At 42.1% G+C, this 19,292-nt stretch overlaps 1 protein-coding gene across 1 annotated transcript; it reads left to right on the top strand.

Moving 5' to 3' along the window:
* Nucleotides 1-8,122: 8,122 nt before the first annotated feature.
* Nucleotides 8,123-17,750, top strand: TNNT3 (troponin T3, fast skeletal type). Its single transcript, XM_062609380.1, has 9 exons — nt 8,123-8,172; nt 8,956-9,001; nt 9,792-9,908; nt 10,235-10,312; nt 10,557-10,670; nt 10,875-10,984; nt 11,851-11,941; nt 12,634-12,674; nt 17,351-17,750. Exons 1-9 carry the CDS (start codon nt 8,138-8,140, stop codon nt 17,397-17,399), a joined length of 681 nt encoding a protein of 226 aa, XP_062465364.1. The 5' UTR covers nt 8,123-8,137; the 3' UTR covers nt 17,400-17,750.
* The last annotated feature ends 1,542 nt before the right edge of the window (nt 17,751-19,292 follow it).

Raw genomic sequence — 19,292 nt, forward strand, 5'->3', positions numbered from 1 at the left:
TGAGAGATTGTTACCAAGCAAAAAATGGAAAGGTTTTGTTCTAGGATTTGTTAATATCTGTGAAACCTTTTATGGTTATGAAACTGTTTCTGGTTTTTAACCAAAATCTTAGCTAAATCTACATGAGCTCTGAAATAATGAAATTTAACTGAAACTATAATTTCTGTTGGAAAATGATACCAGTAACTCTAATATTATACTCAGGAATTCAAAGATGGTGGAAGAAAAAAGACAAAAATCAAATATTAATGACAAACTGTAACTTGCAGCTTCCTTACACCTTCCACCAGTAATAATTTCCTCTGCTATGTGATGCATAATAATGAGGATAAGAGCTAACTGTTGCATGAAAACCGTAATAACATCTTTGTAAACACACATCTCAATGTATAAGCTGTAATAATAGCCACTGACTGGACTCAGCCATCCTCACACTGCACACAGGAACGTTACAATGTTTATTATTTGGGAAAGCCGAAACTGAACTTGTGGCACCCTCTGAACTGTCCATGAGAATGAGAGTCTGAGCCATTTGCAGTAGCTTTATTAAAGCAGCCGCATCTCAGCAGCTATCCATCCCAGCTATTTCACTCTGCTGTCCACAGAGGGAGACCAGCCTCTTAGTTTAGATCAGTACTTCAGCTAGGCTTGGAGTGAGGTGAAAGCTACCATCTGATTGATTTTTGCATGACTTGACTTCACACTTCAGCATTAATCTGTATGCTGCTTCCCATTTCCTTCCTGTTCTCACTGCTTCTCGTTTCACACCCTTCTCTCCTCCTTTTACCCATATTCATTCTTGTCTGTTACCTGATCTCAAGTTTTTTCTGACCTTGTTTTGCACAAGTTACAGGTCATTACTACCCCCGCAGCTGCTTTGGCTGCCTCTGTATCTCTTTTCCCTGCTATTTATTGAATGGCTTACTCACTGCTACTTACTACTTGAGTGTTCATCTCAAGCTTTGACATACATATGAGCTTGAAATATGTGCAAAACACCACATACTGATGTAATCTGATTAACAATAAAGCCATACCTACAGCCTTTCCATATTTTCTTTTCCCTCTGTAACATAAAGCATAACAAACAGGAAAATTTACAAAGAAGATGTAAGCATAACAAGCTTAAAAGAAAACATTTATGTCAGAGGGAGACTGTCCCAGCTTTTTATATCACTGTCTGATTATTTAGTTTCTCTGTTATTCATGCTGTGTTTTGTCTAACACATATTCCAAGTCACAGCTTTGGTGTGACTTTGGAGTTCAGAGTTGTTGCTTTTGTGTTGTTCTTGCTCTAATTCCTTTATTTTTCTCTGCTGACATTTTCCACCTAACCAAAGTCACATTTGTGACACCTAAATTCCTATGTATTAATCTGAAGCGTTAGTATGAATCTAATACATAGGAATTCGAAGATGTTGATGAAAAACAGTCATGAAGAATCAATCCACTCTTAAGATTCCCTAAAATTTATTTCCCTTATTTAAATCCATAAAATTTACATAGGAAAGTATAATTATTATTTGCAACTAAAGAGTAACCTTCTAAGAAGCTTAGAAGAAACAATGGAACTAGATAATTGTTCAGGTCCCTTCCAACCCTAACTGCTCTATGATTCTATGATTTTAGTGCCCCTGAAAACTCTTAGGGCTGTTACTCTGCCAGGGCAGAGAGCAGGTACCTGAGCTGCTGAAACACAAGCTGCTTCCACTTGCAGGTATTGCCTGCAGCAGGATCCTGGCATGCAGCCTCAAGCAGTTTCTACACCTTTGGAGAAGAGACAAGCCCATGTGTAGACCCGACTAAGCTCCAAATCTGACAGTGGAGGTTCTTAGATGGTAGAGCTTCACACACAAACGTAGAGATATATCCAAACCAGTACTTCCTTCAATATCTCTGATATCCCCATACCTGCTCTGATAGCTAAAAGGGCATGTGTATAGCTGAAACATAGGTTTCACTACACACTTTTAAAACTCTCTTCTTGGGTACGTTTTCTTTCAAACTTACAGATCACCAGTATTACCATTATTGCTCACTGTTAATGTATTTGCATGATATAAACTGCTCATTTCATCAACATTCAAATTCCCTGTATCTTCCTTTTCTATGGCATCCCCTTTCCCTCTGCTCCACACCCCACTGTAATTATTCCTCTTTTCCACTCTTCTTAACACTTTATCCCTATAACCTAGTCTGCAAATGATACTCCTTCAACCCTGTCTTACCAAAGTTTGAGATGATCCCTTCCTGAATAACTTATTTCTAATTCTTTTATCTTCCTTTCCTATGTTTTTTCCCCTGACACTTCCTACTAAATGAAGCCCCCCCTCCAGGTATGTGATTTAACTTCTAAACTCCCCAGTGTCCATCTGCTGGGACAGTGTGTGTGGAAAATGAATGCAAGGCAACCCATCTGTTACTAGTGGCTTGTAACTTGCAAGCCTTTCAGGTTGTTTTATTTTAATGATGTTTGTTTGGGGTTTTGTTCCTCAGTGAAATGTAATGAGCAGTAAGGAGGAGGAAACTCACCTGTTACATGCACATTTTACTAAACACTAGGAGAACCCATATGTTATCACGAAAGAGTAGCTCAGCAAAAGCGTCTATGTGGTATGGTTAAATTCTGCACAGTGGTATGAGAAAGCTTTGTTTCAAATCTCAGGGCAGAGTTTAATCTATTGACTGTATACAGGGAATATAAATACTGTGAGATTCTGCATTATTTTTATGCTTGCCTTGCAAAATCGTGATCCATGTAGAGCTGAAAAGCAAAATCTGCCCTGCAAATCTACATTGCTGATCTATTTCTGCTTTGCCAAAAAAACAGAAGAATGAAATGTAGACCTGCACAGACTTTTAATGAACCCTTTCTTCCTATGAAGTAATCTGTTTGTAATTCTACATTACAAATGAATATGAAGAATAGCAGTACATTTATACACACATCAAAGTTGTCTTCAAGGAAGAAAATGGCCTGAGTTGTAGATCTAGAAAAGAGAACCAAGCTTCTTTGGAAATTAGCTAAATGCTGATGATGAGTTACAGCAGGCATTTCAGTAGATTTTGGAAACACACTGTATTTATTTCAAGTGACTGGAACACTACTGTAAAAAAGGATGGATTCAGTCGTGGTTTGAGAGTGCTGACAATGTTCATGTGCATATTTCAAATGAAGATAAACCTTGGTACACTGTGCTTTGAAGTTGTATTTTATGTCATATAATGCTCAAAAGTTTTTTCTAAGCAATGTACTAGTCTCATAAATCTGCCTGTTTCACATAACTGAATTCCTTTCCTGTGCTATGACTTCTGTTTATATGCTGTTTCAAATTTCATTGATTTATTTTACTTCAGGTTTACTTCTTAACTTCATTCCCCTCTCCCCTTTTCCTCTCTGCCCCTCCTCCCATTTGGCTCAAAAGCTCTTTTGGTGTGTGAAACAATGGTTTTCCTGTTCTCATTCTCTTATTTTCCATTGCATCTTGTTCCATGACACTTCACACCTGAAGTTCAAGAGCCAGGTATGTGACATGACTTCTGATTTACTCTACCTAGTTGCAACATGAGTGTGTGTGTGTGTGTGTGTGTGTATGTATGTGTGTGTGAGAGAGAACCTGGGTTGGTAAAAGAGAACAAACCAAGAAAAACAAATATTAACCACAATGATCACTTGCAGCCCTTTTTTCCTTTAATCTCCATGCTTACTGCTATTTTAACCTTACAGCATTTTTAACTCCTGACAGACTCTCCAGATACCTTTTCTCTCTGCCTTAATTCACTAATTCCTTTTTTTTGTTTTTCTTCCTTTATTCCCCCAGCCTCCCTTCATGCATTCCCTGGTCTCTTTCTCAGGCTTCCAAGACCTCTAAATACCTCTTCTGTTTCTTCTTTTTTTCTATTTCCTGTCTTTCCACCACTGCTTTCACCATGACACCAGCAGAAGAAGCCCCTGAAGAAGGTATGTGATGCACCTACAGACTCTCATCCTTTTTCTCTTTCAGTGCTGGGGAAGCAGTGTTAAGAACACTGACCTTGTTCAAGAACAAAGATAGCATGGGAGGAAAATGGTCTCTCCAGATGGCTCTGGATGAACATGGAGAAAAGGCCTGTATGTTTGCCAAATTGAATCGCCAAAAAGGTCTTCTTTCTTCTTGTTCAATCTCCAGAGAGTCCAAAGTTCCCAGCATAAAAGGGAGGGAGTGGGGACAGTTGCTGTTAGGAGAACAGTGCTTGTTGTGAATTCACTATTGTGCTTCTTCTCTTTTGTTTTTATCCTTCAACCTACAGCTGATGAAGGCGGCGAATACTATGATGGTAGTTCAGTATTGTCTTAGGACAACAAAGTCATCTTTCTAACATCTCACTCCTACTTTTATATTTGTTTGTCACTTGATTTTGAACTCAGGAACTGGGCCAAAACTTCTCTGCCACAAAGAATTGCTCACTGTGCATATCCAATCATTCTCAGGGGGGTCACTGTTGTATGGAGAAGCTTGTACATCCTCATTAGGATAGTAGATGGTGAAAACCAAGCTCTAAAATCTTGCTCTGGACTTGTCTTTTAGCTAGGACCTGTTGTGTCATAGCTCTCAGCTGCAAACCTTCTCCATACTCCCAAAATCAGGCAAGTCTCTTAAATCTCAGCACTTACTTGAAAATGGAGATGAGCCCTGCATAGACGTGCCTTCCTCACTAAACTTTAGGAGGTCATAGTCTTCAGGCCTGAATGTACAGATATTTAAACTTCTGCTTCAGCCATGCACTTAAAATTGTGCTAAACATCAAGCACACGAATAAATTTGTTCAGACTGGTGGGGCAGGCCATGGGCATAATAGAGTGTGTTTGTAATACTTGGTTGAATGGGCACTGGAGCACATGGGTGGGGACAGGACTCATGTGAAAGGACCAAATCTAAATGTTTGCAAAATCAGTTTTGCTCTTGTAGGTGGGCAAGACAACTGAGAACCTCTGGACCAAATTCAAAACCAGTTTAAATATACAGAAAGATGCTCACAGACTTTTACAGGCCTTTGAAGTAGCTCGGTTGTGTTCTGACTGCACCAACCCCTTCAACACCTGGCCAACTGTTTCGAAAGACAAAGCCCACTGCCATGTGAAACCACTCTGCATTTTCTTGTTTCCTTGTTTTGTTTTGGTTGGGTTTTTTTTTTGTGTGTGTGTGTGTAGATTTTTTCTTTTTGTTCATTTCTTTTTTATTTTTCTTTCTCATTTTTCAGGCTTTTTTCTTACTTAGGGAAATACCCTGAGGACCTTTTCTGAGCCCCTTTCTCTCCTTCTTTTTCTCTTTCTTTCCTTCCTTTTATTTTTAATAGCATATGGATTTCTTCGCCCTCCCCCAAGGACACAGTGTGAGTTAGATATGTTACTTCTGAGAAGTGGGATTAAGGGAGGGTGTTTAGGGATTTCTGAACAAAGTGAAGCCAGTTCAGATGGATTCATAGAAAAGGGGAGCACCGTGTGAATATTTCATAGATAGGGCAGGAGAAACCAATATTGTATTTGTGGTGGTGTGTACTCTTCCTGTGATAACCCTTTTGGAAACCAGAAACTCACACTCTCTAAACACCAGGGCAATGTACTTGGATTTCCAGTGGCTCTTGCCTTCTTTTGGCAGGGTTGTATGTGGGGATTTTGTCACAGCCCCATGGTTCATCAGCAGAATGACCAGAATGTCAGTCAAAATCCACCACAGGATCGGGAATTTGCTATGACAATTCCTGCTTGTCAACAATTTTTGGCCCAGTTCCTTGACTCAGTGTCTTGAAAGAAGGGGCATTTCAAATGAAATCACATCCGTGAACTGCTTTTGGTGCATACAGTATGGACTGATGCTGGGTCATGCACTGCAATGGAAAGATTTATTGCTGTTAAATTTTTAATAATGGCTTCTATTTCTTTGTTGTTCCCTTTTCTGGTTTTCTGGAGGTCCCTTTAAATATTCTAACTACAATTTCTTATTTCAAGAACAAAACTAACCTTAATTTTTCTTTTTATTTTTACAATTGTTTGTTGGCTTAATTAAGCTCAAAGTGCTGATTTGGTGGCAGCTGAAACCAAATTGTTATTGACAGACAGGTGTTGATCCTGGCAACCAAGGTCAACAAACAAACCCAGCCATTTCCTGTCTAATTTTTCCCCTCCCTCTCTCTGAAGTGTAACTAACTGGCAGTTTTAATTTAAACAGGAATGTTTATGAAAATTATCTGGGTATATCATAAAGGAAGGGAATCCTGTGTGAATGACATCCCTGATAGACTGGTTAATTGTGGTTCATTTTCCTTTCTCCAGATAGAAAACAATTAAACTAATGTGTTAAGAAGCTCACTGGCTATTTAAAAGCAAAACAATTTTAAAAATAACTGGAGAAATAGACAAGTATGCTGTTGGCTAAAGATATTTTTTTTCAGGAGTGGTTTGTGACTTCCTTTATATGACTGGTCTACACCACTCTTTTAATTACATGTTGTTTATTTTATTAGCATAGCTCTAGCATTTAAAGGCTTCAACTGAGATCTGTTTTGGTAGGCAGTGATCTTGCAGTAAATGAGGAAAGTCTACCCCCCAAAATTTCATTACTGAAATTAGTGTGGGAAAGTGTGAAAGAAAGGAAAGGCTGGGTTCTGATCTCTTTGAAGCACCACTAAAATCTTTTCTCTTAATTATCCCAATAACTCATTTCCAGGCACTTTCTAATTTTTTATTATCCATCATCCTTATAACTAAGGTCTCCACCAAATATTTTTGCTATCAGTTTTTGCTATTTTTTTTCCTACAATGTTTTCTTTTACTTTATCCTACTCTGTTCCATTTGCTATTCCAAATTTCCTCCATCAATCACGAAATAGCTGGATGCAAATAAACATTTGAAAAATATAGCTTTCTGTATCATGATATGGATAGCAGGGCTTGTGTACCCACTTCTGAGGAGGCTGCTTTTACTTTTACTGTAAAAAGCTGCTGGGTTTGGTTTTTTTTTACCAGATTCAATAGGCAGTGAGATTTTTACCTCAGTTCCTCCCACTGGACTAACACAGGGAGAGTCTTGTATTGTAGGATCCAGCAGCATCCTGAAAGTTCAAACATAGTGTGTGGTTATGAAAGTCAACCTGTGTCCCTGTGAGACTGGGCCAGAATAAACACACAGGTTTAATTTACTTCTGTTTGTGAGAATAACAGTGCTGAACTTACTGGCATTACACTGGAGTTAATAACTAAAGTTTAAAAAGCATAGTAGGGAGGGGAACTGATCACAGCACAAATGTTAAGCAAGTAACTCATAAGACAGCACACTTCTGAAAGCCACGGAAAGGTCACTTGTTGCAGGGGAACACTGCTGACTGCCAGAGGGCCCAAGCTGACAGTCTCTGTGATGGTTTAGCCCACCTATCAGGGCATTATACCTCTCTTGGAGATGCAAAGATCATTCCCATTAATGCCTATGGGAATTCTGCATGTACCTCAGTAGGAGAGGATGCTTGCTAAGAGAGGATGGCCTTTCCAAGATGGGTTTGAGGAGCACCACATAGTGCAGAAGAATAAGCAACATCCCTATGGCACCAAGGTACCTCAGGGACATGTGCCCTAAGCTATCCTGGGAGTCAATGAACCTGGGGAAAATGTGTGTCATGAAGCTTTTTCCCTCCCGGCTTACAAGTAAGGCACTTGATCAAAACTGTGAGAGCCTAGTTACCATTGGCACAACTGTTAATTCAGGTTAACATTAGCAAAAGAAGTGCTGATTTGGAAAAGGCAACTTTTTCTTCTACCCTCCAGCCCAGCTGTCCTCCTTAGAGCTTTGGTTAGGGTGGTTTGAGAAAAATAATTTCATATTTACATGAAACCATTGCTTTCCAGATCCTATGTCTGGGACTTTTATACAGTCTCTTGATTCTTTTCTGCCAAATTCTGTTTCAAGGGTAAAAACAGATTCACTCCTACCAAAAGGGGTATGTGAGTGTGTGTATTTCTTTCAGAAGTGCTTGAGATTTAACCAGTTTCTCTGGGATGTTTCCCCTAAGATTAAATTTCCCTTCCCTCCTTTTAACTTTAGCAGCTGGTGTGATCTCTGTTGTTCTAACTGTTCTCCCTCTTTTTCCCTTCCTGTTTTGGGCCATGTTTCCAAATACAGAGGAGAGGCCTAGAATAAAGTAAGTATGAGGGGCAGAGAGTTTCAAAACCTTGGAATCATTTTTCTTATATAGCAGAAGCCCTTAGATTGCCTATTAGGCAAATGGCCACTAGAAGCCTTTATCCAAACCTCCCTTGTGCAACATCCAGCTGTTGCTGCATGCCCTTCCAGGATGTCTGCTTCAGCCAGAGGATGCCTTAGCAGTAGTTACCAGCCAGGGTCTTGAGACCAGTTCTTGACAGTCAGAGGACTTGTGAACTGACCAAGATACAGCAGTCCCACAGTAGGTGACACAACAGTAAATCTTCCGTGAGAGGCCATGGCTGGGAAAATACCCATCTATCCAGGATTGCTGACAGTAGGAAGGGCTGCAAATGCTGGGTGGGATGACCTGAGTTTAACTAAGGTTTCCTATGGACCTTCTTACTCTGGGCCCCAGCACCTTCCCTTCCCACTCTGCCAGCTGCCCAGAATGGAGGTTGCAGCACTGTGCTGACAGCCTTGGGGACCAGTGTCTTTCTGTGTGGTAGGGAATGACCATAGGCTTTGGGAATGAGAAGCATTTTAGGGGTAACTTCCTGCCCTGCCTGACCTTCCATGAAGGACAATGATCCTTAGTGCTGTCCTGGAGTCGTTTTCCGTTGACTTGCTGTTTCACCCCCCTGTATCTCCATCAGCATTCCTGAGGGCAGGACAGGGCAGGATGTGCTATTTAAAAAACTGCCTGTTCTTTAAGATTCAAATCCTTCTCTTTTTTTTTTTTTTTCCTTTTTTTGTTTGTTTTGGTTTTGACTCTCTGCAGACTGACTGCTCCTAAAATACCAGAGGGTGAGAAAGTAGATTTTGATGTAAGTATTCTTGAAATTGGCTGTGTTTGTCTGTCTGTACCTGAGCTATACACATGTGTACAAACCTGCATAACTCATCTTGTGTTGGATATTGCTGAGGATAAAGTCAAGGACAAAAGCATGAATGCTTTGCCACCTGTTTTCAGTGAAAGACTACTCTCTGCTCCCTGAAACTCTCCAGATGGATTTGTTGATAATGTGATTAAGCTAAAGTCACATATTTCTTTTTTTATTTTCCTTGAATATTTTAAGCTAATATATGAAGAAAGGAGAAAGTCAGTGGTTTAGGAGGTCTCAGATTTCCCTGTCCCATTGTTGTAAATGGTCTGAAAGTTGCACATTGAAATAGAACAGGCATATGCACATCTGTTTCTGTGAAATACTCCCTAAAATGACAATAATAGGCAGAGATCCAAGGACCTTCCTAAAAAGTTGTTAGATACTCTGGTGTTGAAAATCTCCACAGAAATATTTGCTTTGCCAAAAATGCAGGAACATATCTAGGTAAGATTCATATCTCAAAGCAAAGAGGAGGCAGCTAAGCAAAGCCAGGGATAAAATATGGTGTGATAGGAGGTATGAATTCTGTTCTCTTCTGGGCTTCTGACTGTCAGCTTCTGACTGTCGCTGACCTTCATCAACAGCTGTTTAAGCTAATCCCATGGTTTTCCATGGATATCTGCAGACATTTTCTGCTTTTGTTTCTCTGTGTAGGCAGGATGCTAGGAATGTCCAGGGCATGTTCACAGGGCAATATGGGCTTACTTAATGCATTTTCCTGCTCTTCTAGGACATCCAAAAGAAAAGGCAGAACAAAGACCTGATTGAACTACAAGCCTTGATTGACAGCCACTTTGAAGCCAGGAGAAAGGAAGAGGAAGAGCTGGTTGCCCTCAAGGAGAGAATTGTGAGTCTGCCATTTCCCTGTACTAGAGTGAGAAATTCTCTGTAAGTGAGAATCCATTAGTCCAGTCAGACTTTGGCAGAAAGCTGTATTGCTATGTACAGAAGTGACTGCTCTAGTCAACAACAAATGGCTTCTACCCCTACCTGTTTCCTCTCTCAGCCTCTTGTTTTATACCTTGGAATTGCACATGGGACCCTTCTGCATGTTCTGGCAAGGGAGTAGGTAGCTCACTTTCTACAAATCAAAGCTCTGGGCGGTGGGGCATAATACTGGAGGTAGATAAAGCCACAGTGATGACTCAATGCCTCTGCCACTGCCTGTTGCAGGAGAAACGTAGAGCTGAAAGAGCAGAGCAACAGAGAATCCGGGCTGAGAAGGAGAAGGAGCGTCAGGCAAGGCTTGCGGTAAGTGTCTTTGCATCTCTCTCCTTGTCTCAGCATCAAATTGAAGGTGATCTCTAGAGACAGAAAAACCTACAGGTTCAGCCTGTCTCAGTCCAAAGAAGAAATGGCCACCCTTAAGGCAAGGGCAGGAAACAGGAGCTCCCAATTCTCATTAACATGCTTCTCTGCAGTGAAAGTGGCTGCTGCGGAAGCTGTGAGTCTCCCCTAGAGTAACTTGCTGCTTCTGTGTGTTTGTGCTCCACAGGAGGAAAAGGCACGGAGAGAGGAAGAAGATGCCAAAAGAAAAGCTGAGGATGATCTCAAGAAGAAAAAGGCTCTGTCCTCCATGGGTGCCACATACAGCAGCTATCTGACTAAGGTAAAAAGCATGGATTGGAGGAAGAAATATGGAATAGTTAAACCACAGGGTTGACTGGGAACAGTCTTTATTACAATTTGAGAAAAGAGCTCAAATTCCCTTCTTCTGGATCCTTAGCGCATTGTCTTACTTGCTCTGTCACTGAGATTGTTTCATTCAGGGTGAATTTCTGCAGTCTGACATTAATTGATGTTCTGAAAATAGGCTGATCAGAAGAGAGGAAAGAAGCAAACAGCTAGAGAGACAAAGAAGAAAGTCCTGGCAGAGAGGCGCAAGCCCTTGAACATTGACCATCTTAGTGAAGACAAGCTGAGGTAACATGCTTATCCTAACTTACTGAATGTAATCTACTGAAATTCAGTCTTATGGTCATGGAAACTTCCCTGGTGAAAAGAGGACATAGAGGAGAGTGTCTTCCTTGAAATTCATCAGGAACAGTGTTAAGTTTTGCCCTTCCTTGACCTGGAGAATGGTGGGGAAATGGAGATGTGGGGAATTGCTGAAATGGTTTGGTAGCCACCTAGCCATGCTCCTGGTGTAGCTTGGTTAGCCTCTCCTGCTAATTAGAATTATTCATTTATGCAACTAGGTCCAGACTTTAAAACCAGATCTGAGTTTAGTTGAACAAACGTATAGATTGGTATCTGCAGCTTTCCATGGAGGGAATTATTGCTGCTAAGGTATGAGTACATATCTCCACTAAGGCTGGAGGCTTGGGAGCTGATTGCTCTGGTGCAGACAGAGCAGTCATCGGGTGATAGTCTGAACTACACACACTGAAGTTCACACATATCTGAAGATGAGGTTGGCTTACCTCAGCCCTGAAACAGATGAGATTGAACAATAGCAGCTGCTCTGCTCATCTGAGTGGCCTTCAGAGTCCTTTCCTTCTCATCTGATCCACGTGGACTCTTTTCTTTCATTAAGAGTTATAGAGGAAATTAAATCTATAGGAACTACGTTAGTGTGTGACTCATGCAGCAGTGCAAGTATAAAAGGTGAGAAGGTGAGAAAAATGTGAAAACGGTGAGTAGCTTTCAGAGATGGAAAGGTTTTGCAGGAAGATATGTGAACTACACTGAGTAAAACCTAAAAAGCCTCATTACTAGTGCCATAAAAACCGCAGTAAATATATGATGTGATGTATTTTTCACATCTTCCTTTCCCCATAAACACACAGGGACAAGGCTAAGGAACTGTGGGACTGGTTATACCAGCTGGAGACTGAAAAGTATGACTTTACAGAACAGATCAAGAGGAAAAAATACGAGGTGAGTTCAGAAGCCATTTTGCTAATGGCTCTGGGTCCAAAATGTAAACATTTCTGTGACTCCTCTAGCAAAAGCCATCTGGTGACATCATTTGGGTCTCCAATGCCCTTTTGCAGTATTTAAGCAGCAAGACACCTGGAACTGCATTCCCCTTACATACATACTTGGTCTGGATTTCACATTTAGGCTAAAATTGAGTAAATCACTCTCAGCGTTTTCAGTGCTCCATGCAAAGGCAATCCAAATGGAAAATGGACTCCCCATTCTCTGCTCAAACATTATGTTGCTCATTCTTGTTTATCTATTGGTAACAGTGGCCTGAAAATTCAATAGATCTCAAGTCACTCATCCCTATTGCAAAGTAGTATTTTTAAATCCATCTTTGCTTTCACACTTGAACGTTCCAAGTTTTATTCCCATCCCAGACAGATTCCCTGTGGACTTGAGCTCTCTGGAGTCACCGAAAACTGTCTCCAGACAGGAGCATCTGGCTGAAGTGTCATATGGTAACAGAAAGTGGATGTGTTTCCTTCATAGTCACAGGACAGGGCTGCACTCACCTACCTCAGGATTCAGTGGCTGAGAAATCCTACTGGATCTCGGTCTCACTCTCCTTTTAATGCCCAATCACACACAGACACATACTGACAAGGAATGAACAACATCATTGTAACTCTCTCAATCTCTCTTAGCTTTTAACAATGCGTTGCAGGCTGCAGGAGCTTTCCAAATTGTAAGTACAATGAACTTGCCTGTATAACTGCAGCAGCAAAGGCTACCAAATGCATGAGCCTGCCGCATGGTCAGAAGCCCAGTGCCAGGCAGAAACTGGTGCTTGGCTTCAAGTGCAGAGAGAAAAGAGAAAACTGGATCTTGTGTCTCTCCCTTCCTTTTTCTCTCCCCTTCCATTCATTGAAAAGAGATGAAGTGGTGATTCAGGAAAAGAGTCAGGGCCCAACAAGGATGTGGCTAAAGAACAGAGTACGCAGCCCACTCAGACCATCTCTAAAATAATACCCTATCCAAACCTCTGGTATTGCGTGCGTGGGGGAATCACCCTGATGTATCTGGGATACACGCAGAGGCTTGGACTTCACAGAAAAGAATGGTATGGGCTTTGGAAGGATTTTCCACCTTGTGGCACATGCTTATGCATCCAAAATATTGGTAACAGTCAACTGGGTGTGGTAAAACAGGAATTAAAGCAATGCCAGGGAATATTTACATGCTATGGTAATGAAGCCTCTGCATAAACAAAAAGCTAGGTGGCTGCTGATGAAAAGCAAGGGGAGAAAGTACAAAGAATGAGCAAAGTAGAAGGAAAACGCACAGCTGAGTTGGGAGAAAAAGAAGTGGGAGAAAACCAAAGGGAAGATAATGGCAGGGAAAAAAAGTGAGGAGAAAGATAAGTGAGAACAGCAAAGAGAATGAAAGAGATATAAGCAAGTATGCAAGGGAGAGACAAAGGAAGGAACTGGGACACACAGGAGCAGAGCTGTTCTTTAGCTCTAGTGCCTCTTGCTCTTTGGTGCTTCATTGGACAGTTAGTGTTATAGTCACTATCACAAAGTTATCACTGAAGGTAAGTCTTAAGTCCTTGGGTCAAACTGGCAACAGCTGGTCCTCCTCCACACTTGGGAGAAAAACTTGGTTGCAAACAATAATTTAAACCACTGCAGCAGACATCAAAACTTTTATGAGTAAGTACAAAAGCAGGTGATATGCTGATCCTTCATTCCTTGTGCTGTCTTGTTCCCGCTAATGTTTCAGTCTCTTACTTTGTTCTGTTTGCCATGGAAAGAAACAAGCCACGAAAGACTGGATGTCAGGCCAATTGGAATGTACGACTTTTGTTTTTACTTCTTTTGGACTCGAGAATGTCAAGCATCACTTCAAATACTCAAATGTTGGGTCATCAGTTCTTGGACTTGTAGAGCCAAAAGCAGATGCAAAGCATATGTCTTGGCAAGTGCATTTTTCTACGTCAGGAAAGCTAGGCAGAACCCTGACTCAGTTACAAATGAGAAGTTTCAGGGGCAAAAGAGAGCTCTCTATCACACCCTAGTTTTTGTGGGCTTTTCCAGTACCTCCACTGGGACAGTCCTAGGATTTTCAGTACTGAGCCCAGGGCTGTGGGCCAGGACTGAGGTGGTAAGTCAGACCATAAGGTGTTCATCCTGTGCAAGGTACATGTTTACTTTCCCATGCATCAGGCTGGAATATGAAATTTACTCATGGCTAAACTAAGAGATGTTCCATCTTGTAAGAAAGACTCTCTAGTGGCTTTCAGTCATCAACAGATCTGGGGAAGGTCTTCAGAGCCACCACTTCAACCTTTTTCTTTGTGGTTGCTGAAGCTCTTCTTGAATATTTTCTTCTTTAGACCCTTTAAAAGTCATCTTTTCTTATTAAATGAGCTGCTGGGAAGTTGGTAACTGAAACCTATCTTCCATTCTTGAGGTCTCCATCCAAAAATCACTGAAGCTCTTTGAGCTTATACACTTCCTAACGTGTAGGATTAGGAGAACAGTGAGAAGGTAAGGTGATGGAGCCATCCAAGAGCTTTCCAGCTGGCCAGGGTGACACTCATTCCAGCTTGCTTGCCTGCAGTTTGACATATGAGTTCATAGGAGATTAATTTGTATATGTCAGAACTCTTCTAAAAGGGTTATAAAACTCTAGTTCCTCTTTCCCTGGATGCATCAAATTGGCTTGCAGATTTATTGCCAAGGAGCAACATTCTCTCCTTCAAGCAAGGGTGAGCTTTTATTTCCAAGGAAGTATTAATCTCTACCTCAGCCACCTGTTTCCAGCATTTCAGCAGGTAAAACTCCCCTCTCCATGAGGGAACAAGGTTTCTTTATCTCTAAAAACCCTGGTCATGTATGTTGTTTGCAGATTGTCACCCTCAGGAACCGGATCGATCAGGCTCAGAAGCAGTAAGTACCTTCCAAGCTCCTGGCTTGGGCATATCTCTTCAGTGTTCAAAGTAGTCGCTTCAGCCTCAACACCAACATTTTCTTATTGCAATGAAATGAGGCTAGAGATGGAAGGACAACTACCATCCTGCCTCACATTGAGAAAATGAAGGGGAAACTGAAGTGAATGTAACAGCTAACAAAAAAATTAATGTTTCTTCACATCATGTCTGCAAGATTTCCATCTGCTTATTGCTGGGGTTTTCAAACACCTGACTGAGGTGCTTTGAATACTTGAGGGAATACAACCTTTGTTTACAAAGGGTAAACAAGTGGTTGCTAAGATTATAAGCAATGGTGTGTAACAAGACTAACATAATGGGATTACTGTTGTGTGTTCTTGTCACTCATCATCTTTCCCTCACTTTCCTCCCCCACAAGACTTCTATTTCATTAGATTTTTGAGTTGTGTATCTGTAACTATTCTACAGTGGACTTATGAGAGACCAGGGCTAGACCAAGCCTCAGGGTTAGAGTTATAGAAAACTAACAGACACAGAGAAGGAACCACAGGGAAGCAAGAGAAGACAGCTCTCCAGTGGTGATCTTCACTGTACTTCTGTATCGTCTTAGAAAAGTCATGTCAGGAATGAAGTGGTGGTCTTTGGTGACATCTTTGGATGATAGGCGTGACCAGACATTGCCTTCCCACTTCCCCAAGCCACCCCGGCTTATCAGATGAATGTAAGGCTGGGGCCTCAGTTGTATGTAGTTGCCAAACATACAGCTTGACCTTCCCATGTTATTTTCTGTAAACACCTGTAGGCTGATAAACCTCACCAGAATGTGCAGCTGCAGAAGGCTATCATGGTTTGTCTAGGTGCTGCTGCTCTTCTGAGGGGCACTACCACACCATGCACAACAGACTGTACCATTACTGCATGCTTATTCTCCCAAAAGACATGGTATTATTTTAGGACATAATTTGAAAAGGTTGCACTGAGAAGCCCACAGCTCATGAGATTTTTGTATACTTAAATTTGTATCCACACTAGATGCTATCATTCCAAAGCAGCGCCTGCTGAATGTGTTACACAAGGATCAAGTGATCCTTTTCTTCAGACTTTAAGTCTCCTTAAGCACACTCTAAAAGGTTAGGCATAACATCAAACGTCACAGGTGCTTGTGGAGATAAAAGGACTCTGCCTTCATTTGAGGAGCTACACAAGTCTATACTGGGTTTTGAACCTGCAGAAAGGCTGGCAAATGGGACACTGAGATGAATTTAAAAGAAGCAGAAAATGCTCTGCTCTCTGTCATGTAAAAGGTCAATTTTTCAAATCAACCAAGTCTAACTTATTCAAAAGGTAAAGTATCCACTATATGTATGTCTGTGTCACTGTGCTACATCCTTCTGTAAATATGGCTAGTGCTCTTGAACCAATTCATGGGGCAGGCCCACAGAAATCTCCCCAGATGTGTTGTCCATACCTTTTTTCTGCTTCCTGGAGGAAAGAGTGGTTTTGAAGAAGGCCTCTCTGTTGATAGCAAGGCTGTACCACCTTGTGCCCCAACCCCTTTCTCTGCTGTGTCAAAGAGCTGCCCCCAGTTTGCATGAGCTTTAGTTCAAGAAGCAGCCTCATCATCATATGTGTGAGATGGAAAGGTTTGGTGGTGTGCTGAGCACCAAAAGCCAAGGTGCTGCCCATGGGAGCCAGTGCAGAACTTAACTAACTTCATGCCTGGCCCCTCTTTGACTCCAGGCATGCCTGCTTCTTGGTCAGAAGGTAAGTGGCTTGCATGTAGGATTGTCCTTTTGTGTGCAGGAAGGTACTATATGGAGAGTTTGCCCCAGGTGCTTTGTCTGGGGAGTGTAGCTGCACTGATCCCACACATGTCATGAGCAAGATGGGGACATTGATATGAGGGGAGGCCTAAAAAGTTGTTTGGACTGTTTTGGAGGCTCTTGCTCTCATCATATAAGGAAGAAGCCACTCTGCCTTTACCAGAGCAAAGCAATTCTTAGTCGTATTTAAATTATTGCTCAGCTTTTTGCCTCCACTACTAGATGACTAGAGCATCTGGGAAATTTGTCCAGAGCTTCCTGATAATGAGGAAATTTTATCCAGAAAAAGCTCTAAATCCTAAAATAGCAGATTTGAATTCAGGACACATCAAGTCTGTGGCTGGATAGTCCAGCCATTAGTTTTGAGACCAGACAGACTTCTCTGGTGATAATGCAGGAGTCTGGAAGGGTTCACCCCCTTCAGGCATGCACAACCTGGCCTTTCACCAAAAGCCTGAGGAGGAGTCCGTTCCCATAAAAGCAACAGTATTTTTCTCAGGGCATGCTCTACGGCAAGTGTGCCCAACATGTGAGAACTGAAAGCAGCTCAAACCTAATCTAAGAGTCAGAAATGCATAAGTGGTCACAGAGTCCCAATGCTTCCATCACGCTGACATGTTTTTCTTTCCTTTTGTATTATATCAGCAAGAAGGCAGGCCCACCCAAGGGCAAGGTTGGCGGGCGCTGGAAGTAAAGAACCAGGCAGGATGGCCCTTAGTGGAGTGCCAAAACCCTGCTGGTCTCCTCGTTCTTCCTTCACCAATTACTTGTATTCCTATGCATCAACGCTAACAAAAATCACAACATCAGCCTGCATTGGCTATTGCTGCTGCTTTTCTTCTTTTTCTTCCTGGAGGGGTCTGTCAGCTTCCTTAGTCAAAAGGAAGCAGGTTCCCTGTGGAACTGAAATGACTCCTTGCTGGCATCTTCAATTCCTGCTGAGCATGTCATTTATCCTTCTGATACCATCCCTATGCTGTCCTGTAGATTGCTGTGTACAAATCTCTGGATTTTGTAAATAAAGCACAACTAGTACCTACTCCAATGACAGCCTTCTGGAACGGTGTTTCACACTTTATTTAATGGCATCCCATTTTGAAAGGATTTGGGAGTTGCTCCAAATCCTTTAATATCATTTGATCCAGCTCTACAACTGGGAATGAGGCTCAGTATCACCAACAAAGACCCAGGACTGGGTGCCTATTTTACGGCCACCATACAAGCTGGCTGTTCTGGGGGAGCTTGTAATCTGGATGCCAAATACCATTGAAATTGACTTAAAAGTCTGAGTGATGGAGGGACTCAAAGAATCGTGTATAAGGAGCAAATCCATAGAAGTGGCAGTTTTCAGCACACGGCATTTCTTAAATGCAGACAATTCACAGTAGAATAAAGAGAATCATTAATTCAAATATTTATATCAAAATGTTTATCAAGGCTATCAACCTACATATAATGTTAAAGACCAATACTAAAGTGTGAATTACTTGGTTAATTCAGTGTAGATGTCAAAACACAAATGGATGTTACTATATTTGGGATGTGAGCTGCTCTGTAGGGCCTCTTGCTTTTTGCCAGTCCTTGAAATACCCTCTTGGAAGGAAGTCCACCAGGGTTTCCATCATGTTTCGAAAACGTTTTCCTCATGTTTCCAAACTTGCGGCTGTTTCTGGTGCCTATGTTCACACTCTGTCTCTCTGTTAGCGCAAGCTATGCCATCCTATATTCATAGGATCATCTAGTTCCAACCCCCTGTACCACTGGCAGGGACAGTTTTGCAATGCTACAGGCTTGGAGAAGAGTGTCTGGAAAGCTGCTTGGTGGAAAACGACCTGGGGGTGCTGACTGACGGCCGCTGAACATGAGCCAGGTTGTGCCCAGGCAGCCGAGAAGGACAACAGCATCCTGGCCTGTATCAGAAATGGCATAGCCAGCAGGGCCAGGACAGGGATCGTCCCCCTGTACTCAGCACTGGTGAGGCCACACCTCAAATCCTGTGTTCAGTTCTGGGCCCTTCACTGCAAGGGAGACATTGAGGTGCTGGAGCGGGTCCAGAAAAGGGCAACAAAGCTGGTGAAGGGTCTGGAGAATAAATCTTATGAGGGGCAGCTGAGGGAACTGGGGGTGTTTAGTCTGGAGAAGAGAAGGCTCAGGGAGGACCTTACTGCTCTCTCTAACTACCTGAAAGGAGGTTGCACTGAGGTGGGGGTCAGTCTCTTCTCCCAAGTTACAAGCCCTAGGATAAGAAGTAACATCCTCAAGTTGTGCCAGGGGAGGTTTAGATTGGATATTAGGAAAAATTTCTTCCCTGAGAGGGTGCTCAGGCATTGGCACAGGCTGCCCAGGGCAGTGGTGGAATCACCGTCCCTGGAAGAGTTCACAAACAGTGTGGATGAGGCCCTTAGTGACATGAGTTAGTGGTGGCCTTGGCAGTGCTGGGGAACAGCTGGACTTGATGATCGTAAAGGTCTTTTACAACCTAGATCAGGTTACTCAAAGCCGTAGCCAGCCTGGCCTTGAATATTTCCAGTGTGATGGGACATCCACAGCTTCTTTGACACCCCCCCATCGCGGAAAGTTATTTCCT

This window comes from Pezoporus occidentalis, unplaced genomic scaffold, assembly GCF_034315485.1.
Source record: "Pezoporus occidentalis ecotype Australia unplaced genomic scaffold, CSIRO_AGI_Poc_V1 ctg137, whole genome shotgun sequence".
Taxonomy (NCBI): domain Eukaryota; kingdom Metazoa; phylum Chordata; class Aves; order Psittaciformes; family Psittacidae; genus Pezoporus; species Pezoporus occidentalis.

What these genes read in the sequence shown, in the direction of transcription:
- TNNT3 (XM_062609380.1), top strand. Translation starts at nt 8,138, where the DNA reads ATGTTTCCAAATACAGAGGAGAGGCCTAGAATAAA. An exon ending in GAGGAGAGGCCTAGAATAAA is followed by an intron (nt 8,173 to 8,955) that starts GTAAGTATGAGG and finishes GACTCTCTGCAG; the next exon opens with ACTGACTGCTCCTAAAATAC. An exon ending in CTTAGTGAAGACAAGCTGAG is followed by an intron (nt 10,985 to 11,850) that starts GTAACATGCTTA and finishes ATAAACACACAG; the next exon opens with GGACAAGGCTAAGGAACTGT.